This window comes from Chiloscyllium plagiosum, chromosome 9, assembly GCF_004010195.1.
Source record: "Chiloscyllium plagiosum isolate BGI_BamShark_2017 chromosome 9, ASM401019v2, whole genome shotgun sequence".
NCBI lineage: Eukaryota > Metazoa > Chordata > Chondrichthyes > Orectolobiformes > Hemiscylliidae > Chiloscyllium > Chiloscyllium plagiosum.
The window spans coordinates 11542101-11565321 of NC_057718.1; the positions used below are offsets into that span (position 1 = coordinate 11542101).

General features: G+C 47.4%; 1 protein-coding gene across 1 annotated transcript in view; it reads right to left on the reverse strand.

The window, feature by feature from the left end:
• Positions 1-23221, reverse strand: part of LOC122552616 (thrombospondin-2-like) — a 72425-nt gene that overhangs the window by 24106 nt on the left and 25098 nt on the right. Inside the window, exons 7-16 of the mRNA XM_043695381.1 lie at positions 18617-18710; positions 14290-14460; positions 11850-12026; positions 10472-10645; positions 9736-9863; positions 9488-9640; positions 7717-7935; positions 3541-3648; positions 3260-3419; positions 1306-1424 (exon numbers count right to left, since the gene is read on the reverse strand). Coding sequence (XP_043551316.1) covers positions 1306-1424; positions 3260-3419; positions 3541-3648; positions 7717-7935; positions 9488-9640; positions 9736-9863; positions 10472-10645; positions 11850-12026; positions 14290-14460; positions 18617-18710 — 1503 coding nt within the window. The remainder of the gene's footprint in view (positions 1-1305; positions 1425-3259; positions 3420-3540; positions 3649-7716; positions 7936-9487; positions 9641-9735; positions 9864-10471; positions 10646-11849; positions 12027-14289; positions 14461-18616; positions 18711-23221) is intronic.

The window sequence follows — 23221 nt, forward strand, 5'->3', positions numbered from 1 at the left end:
ATGGACATCCCACTGCCATGGAGACCCTCCTGCCAACGGACACCCCACTGCCAATGGACATCCCTCTGCCAACGGACATGCCCCTGCCAATGGACACGCCCTTGCCAATGGACACCCCACTGCCAAGGTACACCCCCCTGACAATGGACACCTCCTGACAATGGGCATCCCACTGCCATGGAGACCCTCCTGCCAACGGACACCCCACTGCCAATGGACATCCCTCTGCCAACGGACATGCCCCTGCCAATGGACACGCCCTTGCCAATGGACACCCCACTGCCAAGGTACACCCCCCTGACAATGGACACCTCCTGACAATGGGCATCCCACTGCCATGGAGACCCTCCTGCCAACGGACACCCCACTGCCAATGGACATCCCTCTGCCAACGGACATGCCCCTGCCAATGGACACGCCCTTGCCAATGGACACCCCACTGCCAAGGTACACCCCCCTGACAATGGACACCTCCTGACAATGGGCATCCCACTGCCATGGAGACCCTCCTGCCAACGGACACCCCACTGCCAATGGATACCCCACTGCCAAGGGACATCCCACTGCTAGTGGACACCCCAGTGCCAATGGACACCCCACTGTCAATGGACACACCCCTGCCAATGGACACCCCACTGCCAATGGACACCCCACTGCTAACATACATCCCCCTGACAATGGACACTTCCTAACAATGGACACCCCACTGCCAATGGACACCCCACTGCCATGGACACCCTCCTGCCAACACACATCCCACTGCCATGGAGACCCTCCTGCCAATGAACACCCCACTGCCAACAGATACCCCACTGCCAATGGACATCCCACTGCCAATGGACATCCCACTGCTAGTGGACACCTCACTGACAATGGACACCCCACTGCCAATGGACACCCTCCTACCAACAGACATCCCACTGCCAATGGACACCCCACTGCCAATGGACACCCCACTGCCAACGGACTTCCCACTGCCAATGGACACCCTCCTGCCATCACCATCCCCATGTCAATAGACACCCTCCTACCAATGGACAGCCCCCTGCTAAGCTAGAGCTGAAAATGTGTTGCTGGAAAAGCGCAGCAGGTCAGGCAGGATCCAGGGAACAGGAGAATCGACGTTTCGGGCATAAGCCCTTCTTCAGGAATGAGGCCCGAAACGTCGATTCTCCTGTTCCCTGGATGCTGCCTGACCTGCTGCGCTTTTCCAGCAACACATTTTCAGCTCTGATCTCCAGCATCTGCAGTCCTCACTTTCTCCCTGCTAAGCTAGGCACAACAGCGGCATCTGTTACTTCTTACCTGGTCGGGGTTATGCATAAGCGGACAATTATCACACATGTCTCCAACCCCATCCTGATCAGTGTCCCTCTGATCAGTGTTGTAAACAGAAGGGCAGTTGTCATTCTCATTCAGGATATCTGTTGATATTGGAACAAATTAATTATAAGATAGCAATGATGGAACACGTCAACGTAATGATTAAATCAGCCTCAGGTTTTAATGTAACTTGATGCTCCAGGGAGAGAAAGCCCAATTTCTCAAATCTTCCCTTCGGTCTAAAATCCCTCATTCCTGGAGTCATTCCTGTAAATCTCCTTTGAATTCTCTCCTGGACTTTTAGATCTTTCATAAACAGGTGCCCTGAAGCGAACACACTACTTCAAGTGATGTCTGACCAATGATTTGTAGCGGTATAACATTATTTCCTAAGAAACCAAGAAAGTTCTAACTGGGTTAGATTCAGCGGTGATTTTTTTTAGATTAGATTCCCTACAGTGTGAAAACAGGCCCTTCGGCCCAACAAGTCCACACCGACCTGCTGAAGAGTAACCCTCCCAGTCCCATTTCCCTCTGACTAATGCACCTAACACTATGGGCAATTTAGCATGGCCAATCCACCTGACCTGCACATCTTTGGACTGTGGGAGGAAATCAGAGCACTGACAGGGAGAATGTGCAAACTCCACACTGACAGTCGCCCAAGGCTGGGACCTTGGTGTTGTGAGGCAACAGTGCTACCGACTGAGCCACAGTGCTACCCCATTGTATTGATGTATTCAAAATTATGAACTATTTTGACAGGGTAAAGAAGGATGTTATGTTCTCACTAGTTGGTATGTCAGTAACTAAGGGTCATAATTTCAAAACTGTCAGCAATAGAGCTGGAGTGAGATGGGGAGTAACTTCTTTACTCAGAGAATTGTTAGGATTTGACCACGTTGCACAGGAGAGTGGTGGAGGTTGAGGTTTCAAAAGAGAGCTGGCTATACATTTGAAAGGTGATGAGGGTTACGGAGACAGGGCTGGAGAATGGGAGGAGCTGGGGCTGCTCTTTCAGGAGCTGTTACAGACACAATGAGCCAATTGGCTCTTACTGTGAAAACTCTATGATTCTATGTGATCCCCTCTCACAGCAGATCCCACACCAAACTTCCCATGCTCCCGGTGCTCAGCGTTCAACAGAATCACATAGCACAGGCACAGGCCATTCAGCCCAGTTCATCCTGACCCTGTGAGTATGCTGCACACAAGCTGTCTGCCAACCTACTTCAAGCACCTCTAACAGTATTTCCTTCCAATCCTCTCTCCCTCACGCACGTATTCCCACTTCCCCTTAAATGCATCACTGTAATTTGCCTCAGCTACTCCTCAGCTCAAATCACCCTAGTCTCTGGGTAAAGGAGGAGCTACTGAATTCTCCCTTTTTGAACACTTTATTGAAAGGCAAAATAACATAAAATTACACAAAGCAAGCACAGTCTACAGCAGTGATCAGTGGAGGCTGGGACGTTAAATGTCTTCAAGGCAGAGATTGATAAATTGTTAATCTCACAAGGAATTAAGGGCTACGGGGAGAGTGTGGGTAAGTGGTGTTGAAGTGCCCATCAGCCAGGATTGAATGGCGAGTGGACTCGATGGGCCGAATGGCCTTACTTCCGCTCCTATGTCTTATGGTTCTTAATACTAGAGACTGATATGCATTGACTCCAGCTTTAATCTCCTACAAATATGGGAAAATGTACTTTCTGTTCACCTGATCAACTTCGGAGGTCAGTTCAAACAGGCTGGCGTTTTCCTTTCTCTAGCAGACATTGTGGATGGTAATAATCCCTCAATTACTTGGACCCATTTTCACCACAATCCCCCACCCCCCCCTCCCCCGCCAAGGGCTCAATTACAAAGTGGAATTGAGAACCCTCTGACGGTCACTCCTGGTGGGCAGGTGAACTGGCCCATCCCTTAGCACACTCACCGTCTCCGTCAATGTCAACTGAACAGGCATCACCTTCCCCATCCCCGTCAGTGTCGATCTGCGCTGGGTTGTGGTCGTAAGGACAATTGTCACAACGATCACCCACATCGTCCTTATCATAATCAAACTGCTGTGGGTTATAGAGGAGAGGGCAATTGTCCTACAAAAAAAAATAAGGAAAACCATCAAAGGATTACCTGTGCGGATTCAAGTCACGCGGGTGGATAGGTTATGACAGACTTTATTGGTGGGTGAAGCAAAAAGCAGCTTCCGGAACTCACCCTCTCGTCATTTCTGCCATCGTTATCGTCATCTTTGTCGCAAGCATCACCCACTCCATCCCTGTCAAAGTCCTCTTGTCCAGAGTTGGGCAGGTGAGGGCAGTTATCCTGTTTGGGAGATTAAAACAAAGCGGAAGTTATTGGAGCGTCAGGGGCGGAGGTTGTATTCACAGACAGAACCCTTATCGCGAAGGATGTGATTCCTTTTCAAACGCAGTTGGGAAATTGCCCACACCATGTCTCATTTTGAGTTATCAAAGTCCTGAAGTTCTGCAGGGCTGATTTGCAATTTGCCCAAACTGTTCCAGAAAGCTCTGCGAGAAATACTGCTTTTAAAAAAAAAACAGTGCCCTGGCAACTATTTATTGCAAGAGTTTTCTTTATCTGTCTGGCCTACTTTGATAAGTTTTCCAGCACTGACGACATCTGAGTGGATGACTATTACTGCTATTATCTGCAATGATTTGACTGGAGGGGGCTCTGGTACAAGACACAGCTACAGTTCATCTGTCAGAAAGCATGACAGAGATCCCTCCTTCCTCAGACATAAGATCCCATGGCAAAGCCATTTCTCATTCTCAAGGAAATGGGTCAACTGTGTTCATTTTCTGTGGATCACCACAACAGTGAATCCTTTCCTTCCAACTCCTTCTTCCACAGCTGATGTCTGTCTGACTGCAGTAATCTTAAAGTTCAGAGATTAATGCTGTTTCCTAACAACAAATTAGCATCAGGCAGTCAGTGATGGCACTAGCAAACTCGTTTTACTTTTAAATTCTCTGTCGGCAACATTACCTTCGCTGGCAAAATTGGCATTTCTTACCCATCCCTAGTAGCCCTGGATACCACTGGGTTGCAGGTCAATCACCTCCTGGAGCCACAGATAAATCCAGAGAGGGTGAGCATGGGCAGATTCATTTCACTGAAGGGTGTCAAGGAAACCGGTTCGATTTTTAACAGCAGTCTAACATCTCCATGATCCCAGCTTTTCGTTTCCAGTTTTTAATATTTAAGCTGGAAGAAACTATGCTTAGGGCAGAGTTCATAGAAATCTAACACTCGGGGGAGGTCAGTGCTCTGAGGCTGGAATTGGAGTTGGAACTGGAAAAAGTCTGCTCTAATCTCCCTCATACTCACTCGCATCGTCACAGACAGAATTCATATGTGAGAACATCAAAGTCTAAGGTCACTGCAGTGCACCATGTGCATTAAAATGGAAAGAATTAAGAGACACAGGAATTCATTATCATAGACTCTCTTCAATGCAGAAAGAGGCCATTCGGCCCATCAAGTCTGTACTGACCCTGCAAAAACTATCCCACTCCAGCCCTATAATCTTAGACTGTGGGAGGAAGCCCTAGCAGACAATGTGCAAACCCCATGCAGACAGTTGCCCAAGGCCATGGGTCCCGAGCACTGTGAGGTAGCAGTGCTAACCATTATGCCACAGTGCCATTCTCTCATTTTGCTGGTAACACTGTCAGCATTAACTTCACATTCTACTAAACTACAGACGTTAAACATGCTTGAATAAATCCCAAGCTTGCAAGAGAAAAGGTGAGAGGTGGATAGAGAAGGAGTCAGTGAGAGACCTGCAGTGACTCAGAGCACAAGAGAGACAGCTACAGTGACAATAATGGATCAGTGAGACACAGACAGAGGGGGCAAAGGAGACAGAAACAAAAACAGAGGTATTGACAAACACAGCTGACAGAGAGAGACACTGCTAAAAAGGAGGGAGAGTAAGAGTGATGAAGTAAGGGAGAGGGCAGATAAGAGATAAAGGAACAGAGTGAGAGACACAGAGGAAGAAAGAAAGAGAGACAGTCTTAATCACTAACAGGTGAAAGATCGAGTGGGGAATATTTTCCTTCCAAACATGCTTGTGTATCAGTTTTGCTTTTCCTGACGTAATTGTTGGGTGGAAGATTTCTGCCTGGAGGAAGCTGGCTGGAAGATTCTCCAGCGACATGACTGGCGTCAAAACTCTCCATTCAAAATGTGGAACATATCTGGAGTCTATTCTCACCCACATGATAGCTACAGGATGGTGGATTCTCTTTCTAGTTTTCCAGCTCTGGACTCATTTCTTTTTCCCTCTGGAAACAAGATTGTCGGACAATTTGTTTAAAATAAAAAGATAAATGATCTTTTTTGGAATTGTCCCACGTGAAGCTGGATCAGGGTCACAGGCTGTGTGCACGTCATGGGTCAGTAAAAAATGTTCACTGTCAATTCAGCGTGTCTCAATGTCTGACCCCGAGATTAACCTGCAATTCCAAAATACACACCAAGTGTCTCACTGATTCGAACACTGACCATGTGACGTATCACTGGCCACTCGAGCCTTGGTGTTACTTTGTTTGAATAGTTGTACCATATCAGATTGCTGGGTGCGTAATTCTGCCATTCTGATGGATTGGTGCAAAACTGTACAGTACAAGAGGAGGACGTTCTACCCAACAGGTCTTTCCTGGTGTTTCTGCTCCAAACAAGCTTCTCCCAGATCCGTCTTCATCGAAACCCATCAATACATCCTTCTATTCCTTTCTCCTTCAAGCCTTTATTTAACTTTACCTTGCATGCGTCTATCCTACATGAGCAGGTCAGGGGCTGGAACCCTGTAGTGAGTAACTTCCTGGCTTCCTAAAATCTGTCTATCATCTACAAGGCCCAAGTCAGGAGTGTGATGGAATACTCCCCACTTGCCTGGATGGGGGCAGCTCCAACAACACTCAAGAAGCTTGACACCACCCAGGACAAAGCAGCCCACCTGATTGGCACCACATCCACAAACATCCACTCCCTCCACCTGTTACTGATGCTCAGTAGCAGTAATGTGTACTTATCTACAAGACGCACCACAGAATCTTCTAAGCTCATGACCACTTCCATCTAGAAGGACAAGGGCAACAGATACATGGGAATACCAACCCTTGCAAGTTCCCCTCTCAGCCACTCACCGTCCTGACCTCAGAATATATCGCCATTCTGGGTGAAAATCCTGGAATTCCCTCCCTGACGGCATTGTGGCTTCTGTACACCACAGGGACTGCAGTAGTTCATGAAGACAGCTCACGTTCTCATTAGCAGTTAGGAATGGATAAGAAGTGGTGGCCCAGCCAGTGATGTCCATATCCCATCATTAAATAATAATAAAAAAAACAATCCACTCAACTGCTCCTTGTGGTGGCTTGCCTCACATTCTAACCACTCTGAATATTCTCCAGAATTCCTTATAGGATTTACAAATTCGTAATGGGATTTATGAGTGACTATTGTGTCTATAATCACAAACTCTGATTCCCCCACCACATGGAGACATCTTCTCTATTCCCACCCTATCAAGCTCCTTCAGAATTTAAACACCTCCCTGAGATCAACTTCCTTGCAGGGAAATTAGCTGTAGCCTGTTCACTTTCTCCTGACTTTTATAACCACTCAGTTCTGCGATCAAAATTGCAAAAGTGCTCTATGCCCTTCTTGTCCAATGGAGGTTCAGCATTCCACATGCAGTTGAACCAGAATTAGATACAAGTCCAAAGTAACTTCACTTTTCAATTCTATCTCTCTCTAGAAATGAACTCAAGAGTTTTGTTTGCACTTATTTTAATGGTCCTTCCGACCATGTCTTTGGAAACAATCATTTGCATATCTATATCCCCAGATCTTTTCTTCTTCTATCAGTTGCTTCCCATTGGTCAATAACCAGGGGGCATTGATTTAAAGGAAGGTTAACAGGAGAGTTGAAGAGAATTTTCTTTCACCCTGAAGGTGGAGGTAGAGTCAGAGTCACTGCCTGAAAAAGATGGTTGAGTCACAAACCCTCATAGTTTGTCAGCAGTGTTTAGTTGTTCACTCATGTTGCCAGAACCTCAGGGCTATGGGCTAAGAGCTGGGGAAAAGAAGCTGAAAAATGGGATTAGTATAGTCAGACCTTTGTTAATTGGCATGGATATGATGGGCAAAATGGCCTACTTCTGTGCTGTAAACATATTTTTGTCTATACTATTAGATTCTTATCATCTTTCAGAGGTGACTACCTCAATCTTCCTTTCAAGGGAAGTACACCACTGCACACTGAAGGATATCAAAATTCACAGGAGATCCACTCTGCATGTTTATTGACACCTACCTCTTGTATTCTGAATGCCCCTGTGTTACCCATGTCCTTACCTTCTTACAGTGGTACGTAGCATTGGCTGTGCAAGCCAGCTCCTCATTGGGCCAGCCATCCAAGTCAGAATCTTCTCCACAAACAATGCCATCCCCAGCATACCCGATCCGACAGCTGCACTTGTACAGGGGGTCACTGAAAAGACCCAGGTAGATACACCTGGCATATTTGTGGCAGTTATGGGACTTATCCTTACACGGGTTATGGGGCTCACAGACCTGCGGGAACAAACACACCAGGGTCACAGTAACAGCCACAACCTGAACCGAGATATTGAGCGAGTACAATGTCCCTCAGTGAGAAAGTGAGGACTACAGATGCTGGAGATCAGAGTCCAAAAGTGTGGTGCTGGAAAAGCACAGCTGGTCAGGAATGATGAAGGGATCATGCTCAAAATGTCGACTCTCCTGCTCCTCAGATGCTGCCTGGCCGGCTGTGCTTTTCCAGCACCACAATTTTTGACAATGTCCCTCAGGCACTTCACAGGAGCAATAACAGACAAAACCCAACACTGATCCATGCAAGGAACATATTAGGCCAAGGGGATCAGCCAATTGATGAAAGGTAAGATTTGTGGAGCTTCTAAGACTCAGAATGAGGGTGTGAAGTGGATAGGTTCATAGAGAGGACTCCAGTGCTCACTGCCTAAAGTTACCATTTTCACCCAATAGGTATATCTAGCAAACCTACACCATCCTGCAGCCATACTATTCCTAATGTCTTATGTACAATGCTAGAGGCAGATTGAGGGAACACACTATCCTTAGAAATTAGTTTCTTTTTGGCATGAAATACATCAGTTGAGTAAAGACTGAAAGAAAGAAGTTGCGTTTATGTAGCACCTCCCCTCAGTTCAGCACTACCTGAGGATTTCAGTCAGTGAGGTACTTTTTGAAGATGTTGTAATGTGACGCATGTGGCAGCCATCTTGCGTCCAGCAAACTCCCTCAAACAGCAATGTGAATATGAGCAGCTAATCTGCTTTTGAAATACTGGTTGATAAATACTCATCCCTGTTCTTCTTGGAAGTGGTGACGAAAGGGTCTTTTAAATTCACCTCAGAAGCCTCAATTTTAATATCCCATCTGAAAGACAGCCCTTCCGATTGTACAGCAGTCACACGCATCGGACATAACTGTAGAGTGTCTGTATGGGCCACATGCTCACATCTCCACGGTGAGACTTCAGACTATAACCTTCAGCCCGAGAACTGCAACCATCGGACCAAGGCTAACACATTGAGAGAGAGTTCCTGTTTGTGCTGCCAATAGTGCATTGGTCAATTAACCATGAATCTGTCTGTCTGCTTTTCATTTTCATTTTAAGTTGCTCGTACTTACTTTATCCGTACGGTGATCAAGGCTCAGTAAATTCGGGCTTGAGTTTTGAATCCAAAAGCATTTGATCTGACATGCAGTCTGAGCTCCAAACATTGTGACTACCACAGGGAACTAACTAATGATGTCAGAAATATGGAGCCAGGGATACACGTGTGCTTCGGCGCTGGGCGCTGATTGAAGCACCCTAGGGGAGGTGACCTTGGGGGTTAAGCCCAGTGGTTTGCCCAGTGTGTTTGTACTTGCTGTAAAAGGTGGGAGACCCACAACCTGCTGGAAACACAAACGCACATCCTGCCCTCCATTTTGTGGACATTTCTCAGCCACCTGCAGCCTGAAAATCCAATCCAATTTCTAGGCCATATTAATCTACACGGCTGTAATACTGAAGGCTTATTTTATCCCTAATGATCCCACTTTGTGCCCTCCTTACTTGCTTGTTGGTCTTGGCCACTTCGATTCCCAAGCCGAAGGGTTGGTTCCCTCGGTAACGCGGTGGGCAGGGCAGACAGTGAAACCCGGGCTCCGTATTGACACATCGCTGAACTCCATTCACTTGGTGGCAAACATCAGAGACTTCATCACACTGCAACAGAGAGGCAAATAAAGATCAGCAGGGTTCCGAGAGATCTCTGGCCCACCATGTTTTGAATCCCAACTGCCTCCCTGATGTCCCCGTACCTCATTGATGTCCTCGCAGAATGTCCCGTTGCCCCGGTAACCAGGAGGACATGGCCCACAATCCCAAGAGCCATCTGGGGAACTGCTGCACTCCACCCCAGCAAAGCATGGATTGGAGAGGCACCCGTCTGTCAATAGATAGTGTTCGAGAATTGAGTGGACTCTCCGCACTGTAGGAAATCTCATCTAATCTAAACAACCCGACAACAAATGGCTTAATGACCTCAGAGAAACTGGAGAGTGAGACAGACCTCCCAGTTCCTACTCCGTCATCAGAGGAGAACTGCATTTTGTAATTACTTTTATATTGAAATCTTCACAACATTTTAACATTTCGCACATGATCTCTAACTTAATGATCATCTCATGACAATGTTATAAATTACGATTGCTTGCTTTCTATGAGCTTTCAATAAACAATGTGTAAAGGAAGAGAAAGTGAGAAGCTCTCGTGACCGTAGAGAGCCACAGTATCAAAACCATCTCAGTGATTTCATCCACTGGATTGGATTGTTAGAAAACCTGAACAGGTTTACCAACCTGGTCTGGGGAGAAAGAAAGGCCCATTCATTCATGACTCCAGGCCAGTGTGATTGACTCATCTCAAAAGTGGCTGAGCAAGTGAATCAAAGGCAATAAGCATTCGGAGAATGAACATCTTTCAATAAATACAGTTAAAGGAAATAGCCATGCGCCTTCCAAAAACAAAAATCACGTCCCACGTGCTTCCACCTACCAATTGGGCAGACGTTGTTGTTACATATTTTACTGTCCTTGGCATCTCCCAGGCACTTCTTGCCTCCGTACTTGGGCACTGGATTATTGCAGGTGCGTTTGCGCTCATGCAATCCCCCGCCACACGTGGCTGTGCAGACAGACCATGGGGACCAGGGGCTCCAGTTACCGTCAACTGTGAAGGAACAAGGCAGCCAGTCAGTCAGTGAGCCGGTGATCTGAGGAGGAGGCTGGTGAAGTCTTTCACAAGGCAGCCTGATGCGTGGGGGCAGCAAGTGTGACACAGATAGACAGACCAAGAAAACTGACTCCCAATGATTTTTCTGGTGCCCATCAATAGCAGAGGAACAAAGTGGGGGGAAGGAGCCCGCTGTTCTTCTCAGTTGACACAATGGGCTCATAAAGAGACCCATTCCTGATCTCCGAACTCTAAATGAATGAAAATGTAAACCCAAAATCTGAAGTCAAAAGGGGGACAAACAACTGAAACAATCTTTCTGGCAGCCCAGAAGACTTTGGAAGCCTCAGACCATATCCTGGATGCAACGTGAGAAGAGATGAGGGATATGGTCTTGGCCCTGTCTGGGATTGTGCCCTCATTCTGTCCTTTCGTATCAACATTGAAACCTGCCCAACATTTTAATCTGGTCTTTCCTCAGATGTTGACAGATCTGCCATCACGCTTTCCCACCATTTTCTGACACAGAAATATAGAACCTTCCTGAACAGGAACAGGCCATTCAGCCTCATCGTGCTAGTATAGCGCTGGCTCTCAGAGAGGTTTTAATTTCAGTTTCACTCCCTTGCTTGTTCCCCCACAGCGCGACAACGTTTCCCCTTTAATTATGAATCCAATTCCCTACTGAATGTCATCCATTAGTCTTTCAGAAAATCCATTACAGATCACAATAACTTGCTGCATGAAAAAAAACTCAAATCCCACCTGCATCTTTCACTGTTTACCTTAAACTGTGCCTTGATTCTGACCCTCTGGAGTGGACTGATTTTCCCTATTCTAGGAAAAGCTTCCAGGATTTTGAATGAGTCTGTCAAATCTCCACTTAACCTTCCCCGCTTGAAGGACACCACTTTTTCATTTTCCTGCCTCTCTACAGAACTTGGCTCCCTCAGCGTGGATACCAGGCTGATACATCTCTTCTGAACTCTCTGCCCACTTGCCTACAGTGTGCCACCAGGAACTTGCCAGTGTCCGCTTTTTCAGACCCTGTTGATCGTAGGTAAGAGCAACTTAATAATACAGTCGTGACACATTGAGGATTAACTGCTAGGCCATAGCTGAAACCATAAGCCAAAACCGAACATTACCTCAAAGCAGACACAGAGGAGTAGCAGCCAAACAGCCACAGGAGTGGACTTACTGGGGCATGGAGCTTTTATGCATTGTTTTGTCTCCCGTCCGTTCCCCTGACAATCCTGGCCATCCAGCTGTGGTACCGGTGAGTTACAGAGTCGGATGCGGGTGGTAATGCCTTCATCACAGGTGACTGAACACGGTGACCAGGGAGACCAGTGGCTCCAACCACCATCCTGACGAACTAAAGACACAAATCTTCACATCAGCAACAGGGAACGAGACGGTGACATATACACCGCTGCCCAAATTGACAACAGATCAACTGATGCATTGAATGGAAGATAATCAAGACTTACCCCAAGCATTTATTTTATACATATAGTGGCACGGTGTCTCAAGTGGTTAGCAGTGCTACCTCACTGGGTTCGATTCCAGCCTCAGGTGACTGTCTGTGTGGTGTTTGCACATTCTCCCCGTGTCTGCTTGGATTTCCTCCCACAGTCCAAACATGTGCAAGTTAGATGAATTGGCCAAGCCTAAATTGCCCATAGTGTTCAGGGATGTATAGGTTAGACGCATTAGTCGGGGAAATGGAGAGGGCTGGGTTACTCTTCAGAGGGTCAGTGTGGACTTGTTGGGCCAAAGGGCATTTTCCCACACTGTTGGGATTCTGTAGGCATTCTATGGCATGGCAGGGAGAAGCAGACTGAGACAGCCACATGACCTATCAAAGGCAGGGATACTGAATATAATCATAGCTTAATGGGGACAAGGCAGGAAGGTGGAGTTGAATCAGCCATGATCACACTGAATGGCAGAACAGACTCAACATGCCAATGGCCTACTTCTGGTCATATGGTCTTCTCAACAGTGTTGACATGGCCTATACCACTGATCCTTCATCATCACTGAGTAAGGATCCTGGAACTTCTCCCTAACAGCACAACTGTCTCATTTTCACCAGGCTGCAGAAACTGTCACCTTCTCAACGGCTGTTAGGGATGGGCGTTAAACTCTTCACCAATTTACTCGAGTTCTTTGATGGAGTAAAATGTGCTGTGGCTGTAGGGAGAGGGCCCTGTAGATGTACTGTGCTGAGATTTCCATTAGGCATTAGAGTAGGTGCCACATCATAGCTTCTCTGTTCCCATGGAAACGGGAGCCAATGAGGCATCAGATGCAGCTTCTGTGGGAGCAGAACTTTCTAATCACTGCTCCCAATGGAATAAACCTGTTGGGCGGATTGTGCTTGGGTGAAGGATGACTACATTCCAACCCATCTCCTTCTTCTTAACCACACCCGCCATCACATATCCCAAAACAAAAACTGCAATCGGATATTACAGGTGAAATCTGACATTAGGATTGGGATGGGGACTCCAGTCTGAGCCTAGTGCTGCCGTAGGCCTGGGTCCCTGCCATTTACATGAACACAGGGAGCTCCGAGGACCCTGGTTATTGGACCCTGATGTACTAACCACCCCATCCCTCTGCTGTTCTGGCCCCAGTTTTTGATGGGTCTGTCCGAGAGGGGAACTGGGTGTTCAACCTCCACTTGCTGGTTACATTGGAGACGTCACACTGATGTACCACAAGGCTTTGACTTTCTCAGTCAAAGCCCTCACCTGGGCTTCCCAGTTGTAACTGGTGTCTGATATATTTCAGGAAAGGGCCAGGGGAGAATCTAGGGTAGTAGTATTGTCACTAGACCAACATTCCAGAGCCCTAATGTCCTGAGGACCTGGGTTCAAATCCCAGCCATGGAAGATGGTGGAATCTGAATTTAATAACAATCTGAAATCTAAATTTACAGTAAACACTGTTGATTGGCGTCAATGTCCTTTAAAGAAGGATATCTAACCAATCTGGCCTATGTGTGACTGCTGGCTCTGCAGCTACAGCAATATGACTCTTGGGGATATAAATGCTGGCCTAGCCAGCGAAGGTATTTAACAACAGCTGAGAAAGAGTGACCCCAGCAGCAAGGTGTGTGCCGGCTCATTGGCCACCACAGCCAGACTGATTGTGTGGTTCCCAAGTAATCCCCAACTGCTCCCCGAACACACACACGCGCACACACAGCCACACACACACGCGCATGCGCACGCACACACAGCCACACGCACACACACATACGGCCACATACAGCCACACGCACACGCATGCGCACGCACACACAGCCACACACGCACACGCATGCGCATGCACACACACGCATGCACACGCACACACACGCACGCAGCCACATGCGCACGCACACACACGCGCACACATACACACACACACACATACACACAGCCACACACACACATACACACAGGCACACACGCGCACACACAGCCACACACGCACACGCACACACAGCCGCACACACAGTCACACACGCACAAGCATGCGCACGCGCACACACACACAGCCACACATGCACACACACACAGAGCCACACACGCACACGCACACACACAGCCACACGTGCACACGCACACACACCGAGTGAGACTTACTCCGATTGTCACATTCCACTGACTGGCAGGATTTTGTCTGGATGGAGGGGCCCTCACAGCGGCTGCTGGTGGGATCACATGACCGTCCCCGTTGCTGGGTCCCAGTGCCACAGGAGACAGAACATTCCGTCCACTCTGACCAAGGTGACCATCCGTCTTCACTGTCCTTAACTGGGGAGAGAACACAGGAGGAAAAAGAACACCCTGTTGCTGTTTGTTTGAAGAAGAAACGAACTGAGAAGCTCAGTTGAAAGGTCAGAGGTCACAGTGCAAGAGCTCTTCTGAGCTGATCAAAGCAGAAGTGGGAAATTGGCGGGGAGGGGCAGGCAATGATCAGGTTGAAGATCGTCCCAGGTTGGGGGGGGAATGGGTGTGCAGATTGTGGAAGACAGAGGCTGGCTGCCTCCAGTGGGAGTCCATCCACTGAACCTTCTGGGTAACATCTCGAAAATCAGTCATTGAGGCAACACAGTACAAGAGGTGAAACAGAAAGCAAAAAAAAGATTTATTCCGGCAGAGAATGCGCCAGATCATTCACAACGATTAGTACATGGGTTATGCATGTTATAGTGGATCTACTTCACAGATAGGCCATTTGGCCCAAAAAATCCATGTTAGCATCTCCTCCCACCTTTCCTCAACTGAATCCACCAACTTAAACCAGATTCCCTTTGCCCTCAAATATTTGTCTCGGTCTCCGGTAAACGCACTGATGCGATTTTCTCCAGTCACTCCATGTAGTAAGGAGTTCTACATCCTCATCACTCTCTGAATAAAGAAAGTCTGTTCTGATATCCTGACTGGATTCCTGCGTGACGGTCCCATCCTGATGGCTCCTCATTCCGCTCTTCCCCGCAACAGGAGACACTCTCTCGGTGGCCACTCAACCAAAACCGCCCAGAATCTCTAAGACGTTTATTCGGTCCCCCTCTCAGCCTTTTCTGTTTACCAGCTCGCAGACCTGGCCTGTTCGCATTGACCTGAAACTATCAGCGAGTTTGCCTCTCGCACGAAGGCAACACTTGCAATCCTTCCTTCTCTGAAGAAACTCTGCAATTTGGCATGAGCCTCTAACAATACTCACTCTTTCAAGTCAGCAGCTTCTAAGGTTCAAAACTGCTTTCTAATCTGAGACAATAATTAATAATCGCCAGTCTGTCCAATCAGGATTTGAGATAGGCATCAAACTATGTGCTAATGGCCTCAATCTTACAATCACAGATTTATTTCCAAAATGTTGCAGCTGAAACAGCCATGCACCCGTCATGCAAAAAGTCATTAATTCCATGTTTTGACAGGACTTAGGCTCTCTATATGTTACAAGCGGCAATATATTTGTTATTAACAATCTGCGGGTTTCATAAATAACAGGAGTTGTTCACACCGCCAAATCCTTTGGAAGGTTTTGATATTCCTTACTCTGAATCCAATTATGGTCATAATCATGACCCAAAACTGAGCCTGCAGTGACTGAGATCGATGTACATTCATCAGCGCAGTACTGAAGGAGGGCTGCTCTGTCAGAGCCGCCTTCTTTTGTGTGAGACATTAAGCCTTGACCCCTTTTGCCCCTCTCCAGTTGAATGCCAATGACCTCAGGGTTCCCAAGAATGGTACAAAACATTCTCCCTGGCTCTGGTCAGAATTTCTCTCTCAGCTGACATGATCAAAGCAGCTCGCCAGTCATGATCTCATTACTCTTGGTGGGAGGCTTGCTGCTGTCTTTCTGACATTTGAAGACTTTAAAAGCACCCCATTGACTGCAAAAGGTCAGCCCGAGTTGGAGATTGGTGCTGTGTAAATTCCAATGTGGTGAAGACATTGTGGAGGCTGCCTATCCTTTTGCTTGATTGTAACCTTCTAACTTCCAAACAAGATTCATTCTCCCACCTCCCCTCCTGACAGACCCCAGACCACACAACAAATGTATTCTTTGATCCTTCCTCTGGGATTTATTGCCCTGGACAAGAAGGTGAAGAGCTGATGCAGTAGGAACACCTGGAAAGCTGGAAGGGAGGGAGTTCTGGGATTTGGAATGTAGGATGTATTTCCAAGTCAGGACGGTGAGTGTGTTGGAGGGGAACTTGCAGGGTGCCCTTGCCCTTCTCGATGGAAGTGGTCATGGGTTTGGAAGGTGCTGTTGGAAGAGTCCTGGTGAGTTGCTGCACTGCATCTTGTATAAGCTGTGCATCAGTGACGGAGGAAGGGAATTTTTGAAGGTGCTGGATGTGGTGCCAGTCAAGTGGGCTGCTTTGTCCTGGAAGGTGTTGAGCGTCTTGAGTGTTTTTGGGGCTGCACCCATCCAGGTCAGTGGGGAGTATTTGTGCCTTGCAAGTGATGGACAGGCTTTGGGGAGTCAGGAGATGTGTTACTCACCACAGTACTCAGCGCCTCTGGCCTGCTCTTGACGTCACTATTTGTGGTGAATCCACTTGAGTTTCTGGTCAATGGTGACCCCCAGGATGTTGATAGTGGGAGATTCAGTGATGGTAACACCATTGACTGTCAAGGGACGGTGGTTAGATTGTCTCTGATTGGTGATAGCAAGGCAACCACTCCAACAAGCAACCACTCCCTCCATGCTCAGTAGCAGCAATGTGTACTATCTACAAGATGTACTGCAGAAATTCATGAAAGGTACTTAGACAGCCCCTTCCGAAACCATGACCAATTTCGTCGAGAAGGACAAGGCTTTGGAGTTTAGAGGCTGGATTTGGTCCTTAGAGACTCCCTGCTTTGCAAATTACTGAACAGACTGTCCACCTCCAGTCCAGTATTCTAACCTCTGAATGCCAATGCCCAGCCTTCCAGAATCTCAGAGGTGTTTCTGAGGCTGCTCAGTCCATCGTGTCTGCACCAGCTCTTTGCATGAGCATCATTACCTCGTGCCAGTTCCTTGCTTTCTCCCCATACAGATTAGTTTTACCCAAAACAATCAGCTATTTCTCTCAGTAGTGCTTTCCATCCTCTAACTACTTGCTGAGTGAATAGGTATTTCTCCCTGCACTCCACACTTGATCCTTTTGCAAATCAGTTGACACCTGGGCTTTCTGCTTCTTGATCTTTTTGCAAGTAGGAACAACGTCTCCTGATTCACTCTGTCCAGACCCTTCCAGGTTTTGAAAGATCTTTCAGCCTTGTTCTCTCCAAGGAGAACAGTCCCAACCTCTTCAATATATCCTCATTGCTGAAATTCCTTATCTCCGGAACCATTCTTGTAAACATGAGGCTCATTGACTGGCTGTCAGTGTGGAGTCCCAATTGCAGGCTGTAAAGGTAACCAGGAGGAGCAGGTTGACGAATGGGGGGTGTCATCGACTGCTTCGCAGCTTGTTCTCAACTTGCTGTTGAGCAGAAGTTACAGCTTTGGTCATTCATCCAGATCATCCCTCGTTCGGATGCTTCTCTTGTTTTCCTCTCAGTTGCTTCCTGTCTGAAGCTCTGTGGTTATCAGGTTGACAAAACACACAGAATTCTCGCAGCATAACCAGTTTTCTGTGGCTTCCCCAGGCTAGCTTCACCCGTGGCTCAGGGACAAACTCCTTTCGAAATTTACAACCTTCAAACACTTGCCCGCACAGCAATACCACCCCCCCCCACCCCAGACCCATCGCGATGATCCACTCTGACCTCCCTCCTTATTGTCACCGTGAAAACGAATCCTTATAAATAAAAACTCCACATTAAAAATGGCATTCTCAAAGAAGAAAGCCTTTCTCAAAATGTAGGGGTTAAATTGCTACAGGATCTGGAATCTGTACTGAAAACCACAAATGCTGGAGCCCACTGTGGGTCAGACAGCATCCATGGAGAGGGAGCAATGTTGTCTGACCCACTGTGAGCTCCAGCACTTGTTGTTTTAAGCACAGCCTTTCTCATGTCACCCTTGTGGAAGGTGTGTTCCTTATGGAGTAAGTGAAACCTCCAGCAGCCTCACTGAGAACGGGCAGGAGAGATGTCCAAGGAGATGATCTTTTGCATTGATGCTGACTGAGGGATAAACACTGGTTGGGACACTAGGAGATAATCACTGTGACATCCACCTGAGGGTGCAGGGGATTCACAACCTGATCTTGCTGGATAGCTCAGTTGGTTGCATGGGTGGTTTGCAATGCACAGTACCACCAACAACACAGGTTTGATTCCCACACCAGCTGAGATCACTGTGGTAAGTCTTACCTTCAGGTTAAACTCACCACTAGTCATCTCTCTACCTGAGAGAGCAGGAACGTTACCTTGAAATGGCATGTCATTGGGGGGTTAAATCCTGATTCCAGCACGGCAACACAACTAATCAAACTCTCCGCATTTCAAGAAATATACTTACGGAGACAGGAAGGGCAACACTCTCCTTCAATGAAAGACGGATTGGCACAGGACACTGGCGGGCACGTGATCCTCCGGCAGATGATGCTGAAGTCCTGCAGTGATGGAAAGGAAGGTCAGCCTTTTGAATTCCTGAGAAACCCTTCTCTATTCTTTGTTCATTTGAAAGTAGCAGCCCCGCTCTCAGTCTGGGTAACTGTCGCACAGCCCTGCATTCTGGCTCAGGTGACCAGAACAGAATGACACCAACGCCATGGATTCACTGCCCATGTTGGATAAGGTCGCTCCTTCCGACTCCATCACCCTCCTCACCTGAGCCACGGTGACCCTCAGGTTAAACCACCCCCAGTACCGCGCCCCACCCCACTCTCTCTCTCTTATGAGAGGATGGGGCTATGGTGAGATTACTTTATTCTGAGATGTCATCTAACCCATCATTCTCACTTTCTGGGGTCCTGCATCCTAACTCCTCGCGCTATTTCTCCACCTCCCCTTCCCAGCACTCTCCGCGTGTGCCAACCTAATGCTGGCCTCAATGTTAGCTGCCTTGAGTAGTTTTTAAAAATTATGTCCAGACCTCCCCACAGTCTCACATCTCCCATCCACCAGCCCCCCTCCTCCATCCCGATAACAATCGCCCCTCATCCCACCTCAGAAATAACTGCATTTCTCAGACTCCGGTCTCTTTTACATCCCCAATTACATCCTCCCAAGACATCAGACCCTTCTCTCTGGAATTTCATCCTCATGCTCTGTACCTTTTCTTTGATCTCTGCTCTTATACAATTTACAATGTGCCTCCTGTGGCCTAACACCTCTGAGGGCCTTACAACTGCTCCTTCCAAACCCACACCTCGCCCACTCAGAAGGAGGTAACCTGCAGGCCTGTAGCAACTCCAACCCTCATACCCTCCTGATGTGACTTGCTCCTTCAGTGTCACACTGGCCGCAGGGCCCTAGGTCTCCCTGTCTAACAGCACTGTGGGTGCCCCTCCACCCCAGTGATGGTAGTGGTTCAAGGCAGCAGCTCACTACCACCTTCTACAGTGGGATTAATAAATGCTAGTCTATATCCATGGGCGGTACGGTGGCTCAATGGTTAGTATTGCTGACTCACAGCACTAGGGACCCAGGTTCGATTCCAGCCTCGGGCAACTGTCCTTGTGGAATTTGCATGTTCTCCCTGCGTCTGGGTGGGTTCCCTTTGGGTGCTCCATTTTCCTCCCGTGATCCAAAGATGTGCAAGTTAAGTGAACTGTCTGTACTAAATTGCTTGTAGTGTTCAGGGATGTGTAGGTCAGGGTAACTGAATAGTAACGAGGGGCGGGTTACTCTTCGGAGGGTCAGTGTGGAATTGTTGGGCCGAATGGCCTGTTTCAACACTGTCGAGGATTCTATGATCCAGTGACACTCAAGTTCCAAGATCAACTCAAAGTAAGCGCCGGTTTCAAACTTTCTTTGGGATGTTACACTGTATTAAACGTGCCATCTAAATGCAACTTGCCATTGTTGTCAACAGCCCACACGATGGCTAATTCTTCACTCCTGTGCTACAGGGAAAGTGCAGGAAAATGGAATTGGAATAGCTAGATGCACAGAGACAATGAGCCTTTTCAATGCTGTGAAAGCTCTGACATCCAGGAGAGCGCTCGTGAGGCTGGTACAATGACCTACAACAAAAGCAAAGCTGGAAATCCAAAATAAAAACAGAGTGCTAGAGAAACTCAGCAGGTCTGGCAGATTCAATGGAGAGAGAAACAGAATTAATGACTCCTTTTCAAAACTGGATAGCTTTATGCTGTAATATAATAAGGGCAGTGGGGACAAATGGACCAAAACAATGGGACAAGGTAAGGTAAGAGGGCAAGGGAGATTAAAGATCCAAAGTGCTATGGAGCAGGAATAGTCCTGCAAAGGCTTGGTGTTGGGGAGAGATGGTGTGAGCTACAGCCTGTGTCCATGCTGGTGAGACCACACCTGGAGTAGTGTGTGCAGTTTTAGTCTCCTTATTCGAGGAAGGATGTTCTGGCGATGGAGGGAGTGCGATGAAGGTTTATCAGAATGATTCCTGGGATGGTAGGGGTGACGCATGAGGAGAGACTTGATTGGTTAGGATCACCAAAGAATGAGGGAGGTTCATATAGAAACCTGTATAAGGCTGTAACAGACTGGACAGGGTAAACAGGGGAAAGATGTTCGTAATGGCCAGGGAGTCCAGAACCAGGGCTCACAGTTTAGTGATATGGGGATGGCCATTTAGGATTGAGACAAGGAGAAATGTCTCCATCCAGAGAGTGGGGAGCCTGTAGAATTCTCTGCCACAGAAAGTAGTTAAAGCCAAAACACTGATTGTTTTCAAGGAGCTAGATATAGTTCTCAGAGCTAAAGGGATAAAAGGGTATGGGGATGAAAGTGGGAACAGGGGACAGAGGTGGATGAACAGCCAATATCCTTCTGAACAGCAGAGCAGGCTCAAAGACCAGAATGTCGGTATTTTCTGCACTTCTACTCCTCAGGTGGCAATGCTGAAATGGGATGAACTTCATGTCTGAGTATGTTGTTTTAAAAAAAAATGGTCTTTTTCAATTATCAGCAGGACCTGAATTCCTTGCATAACTCAGTATGGGGTAGCCTCAGACTAAAAATCAAACATGCAGCTTAAAAAATATCGTGGGATCTGAGAGTGGTTTATGCAGGTATAATGCTTCCAAATCTCAACCGCCTGTCAGGGCAGTCCCAGTAACTCCACCTCCCCCCCTCCCCGAGTGTACTTCCTTTGACCGTATAACTGCCCCCATCCTGAAGGTCAGAACCTCATGAGCTGGCTTCTTGCAGATGCACACGCTCAGAGTCTCTCCTCAGATGACCACCAGATTTCCGAGCACAAGAGGAAACAAGATCAGTTTCCCGATGTTTCATTGCAATTACTTGAGGGCTTCACTCCTCTCAGACGCAGAGATCTGCTCTGTATTATCTCTTTCAACGAAAGAGATTTTAAAGTGCCAATATGAGTCGCATTAAAAATGGAATTGCTTCCCTGAATTTTAAACACATGGTGCCAAATATGCATGACTGACAATTGAAAGAATTGAACCTTTTAACTTGTACACCCAAATAAGAAAGAGAGCCTCCAGGTTCAGCACTTCCCTCGGATTCCAAATATTTAAATTGATTTATTCCCAGCTTTATGTTCCAGCTAATGAGATTTGCAATGCAGGCTGGGAATGGTCCATCCTGCAGGGTGCAGCCATTGACGTTTGTAGCATTTGACCTGAAGGTTGGGACCTGCACTAACTGCCATTAAGACAGAGGTATCTCGGAGAATAAAAGAGCTGAACCCAATGACTGAAAGTCTGCTGCAAAAGGGCGATCTGCTGTTGAAGGTTTCTATCTTGCAATTGTCTGGATATGAGCAAGAATGCCAAATTTGTGACCATGTGTTTGGTATTCTTGCCTTATGTCCTGCTGAGAGCGAGTCAAAAAGCTTTGATGGTGTCTCTCTCTCTCTCTCCCACAATAATCAAGTTCTGGGTTATGACTCTTTGTCTCATAAAGAGTTTCTGGTTTTTATACTGGCTCATCCAGATGCAACGACACTGTGCGTTCAGCGGTGAAGCACACCATACAGACTGAACTGCAGCTTATGTGGACATTGAAGCTAAGCAGGAAGAGAGTGGAACTGGGACAGCACTGCAGTTTGGGCATCATCCAGAGAAAGTGTGTGTAGGAGAGAGTGTGCGAGAGAGAGAGGGGGAGAGGGAGTGAGAGTATGTAAGTGCATGCATGAGACAGTGAGTGCGAGAATGTGTGCTCTTTTAAGACACTTATACTGAAGTCAGTGCAAAAAAGGCAATTTTGTTTTTAATTAGGAAATTTGCTCTGAGTGTTCAAAGAAAGTAGTGGTTAATGAAGAGGCGTTTTTTGTTAATGCAGTGGGCTGTGATCTGGAACCCGTGGTCTGATGAACAGGTTGGTGGAAATAGAGTCAACAGTAGCTACTGAACGGAAATTAGGGAATTACTTTAGAAGGAAACCTCTGGAGGGCTGTGGAGAAGTGCACAAGGAAATGGGATCAGTTAGATTGCTCTTTCAAAAGAGCCAGAACCACGTTGATGGGCCAAAAGGCTTCGTTTTGTGCTGCATCGATTTGTGATCCATCGCGAGGTGTTTCACATGAACTTCCTTCAAGCTCTGGATCACATGCACAGCTGAGAAAGTACCAGCACTCCCTCAGGTTGGTGCTGAAGAACATCGCAGCAGAACAGGGGTTTTGCCGTCACCTCGAGCACAGTTTTTAATCTGGGAGGCACTGAGCAAGGAGAGTTGGTGCCTAACGATCATAGAGGGATAGGCAGCCTCGTCCACACTGCAGACTGGGGCTTAATGCACAGGGAGAGAGAGAGAGAGAGAGAGAGAGAGAGGGAGGAAGAGAGATGGAGAGAGAGAGGAAGAGAGAGAGGAAGGGGAAGAGAGAGGGAGAGAGAGAGGAAGAGAGAGAGAAAGGGGAAGAGAGAGGGAGAGACAGAGGAAGAGAGAGGGAGAGAGAGGAAGAGAGAGAGAGAGAGAGAAAGGGGAAAAGAGAGGGAGAGAGGAAGAGAGAGAGGAA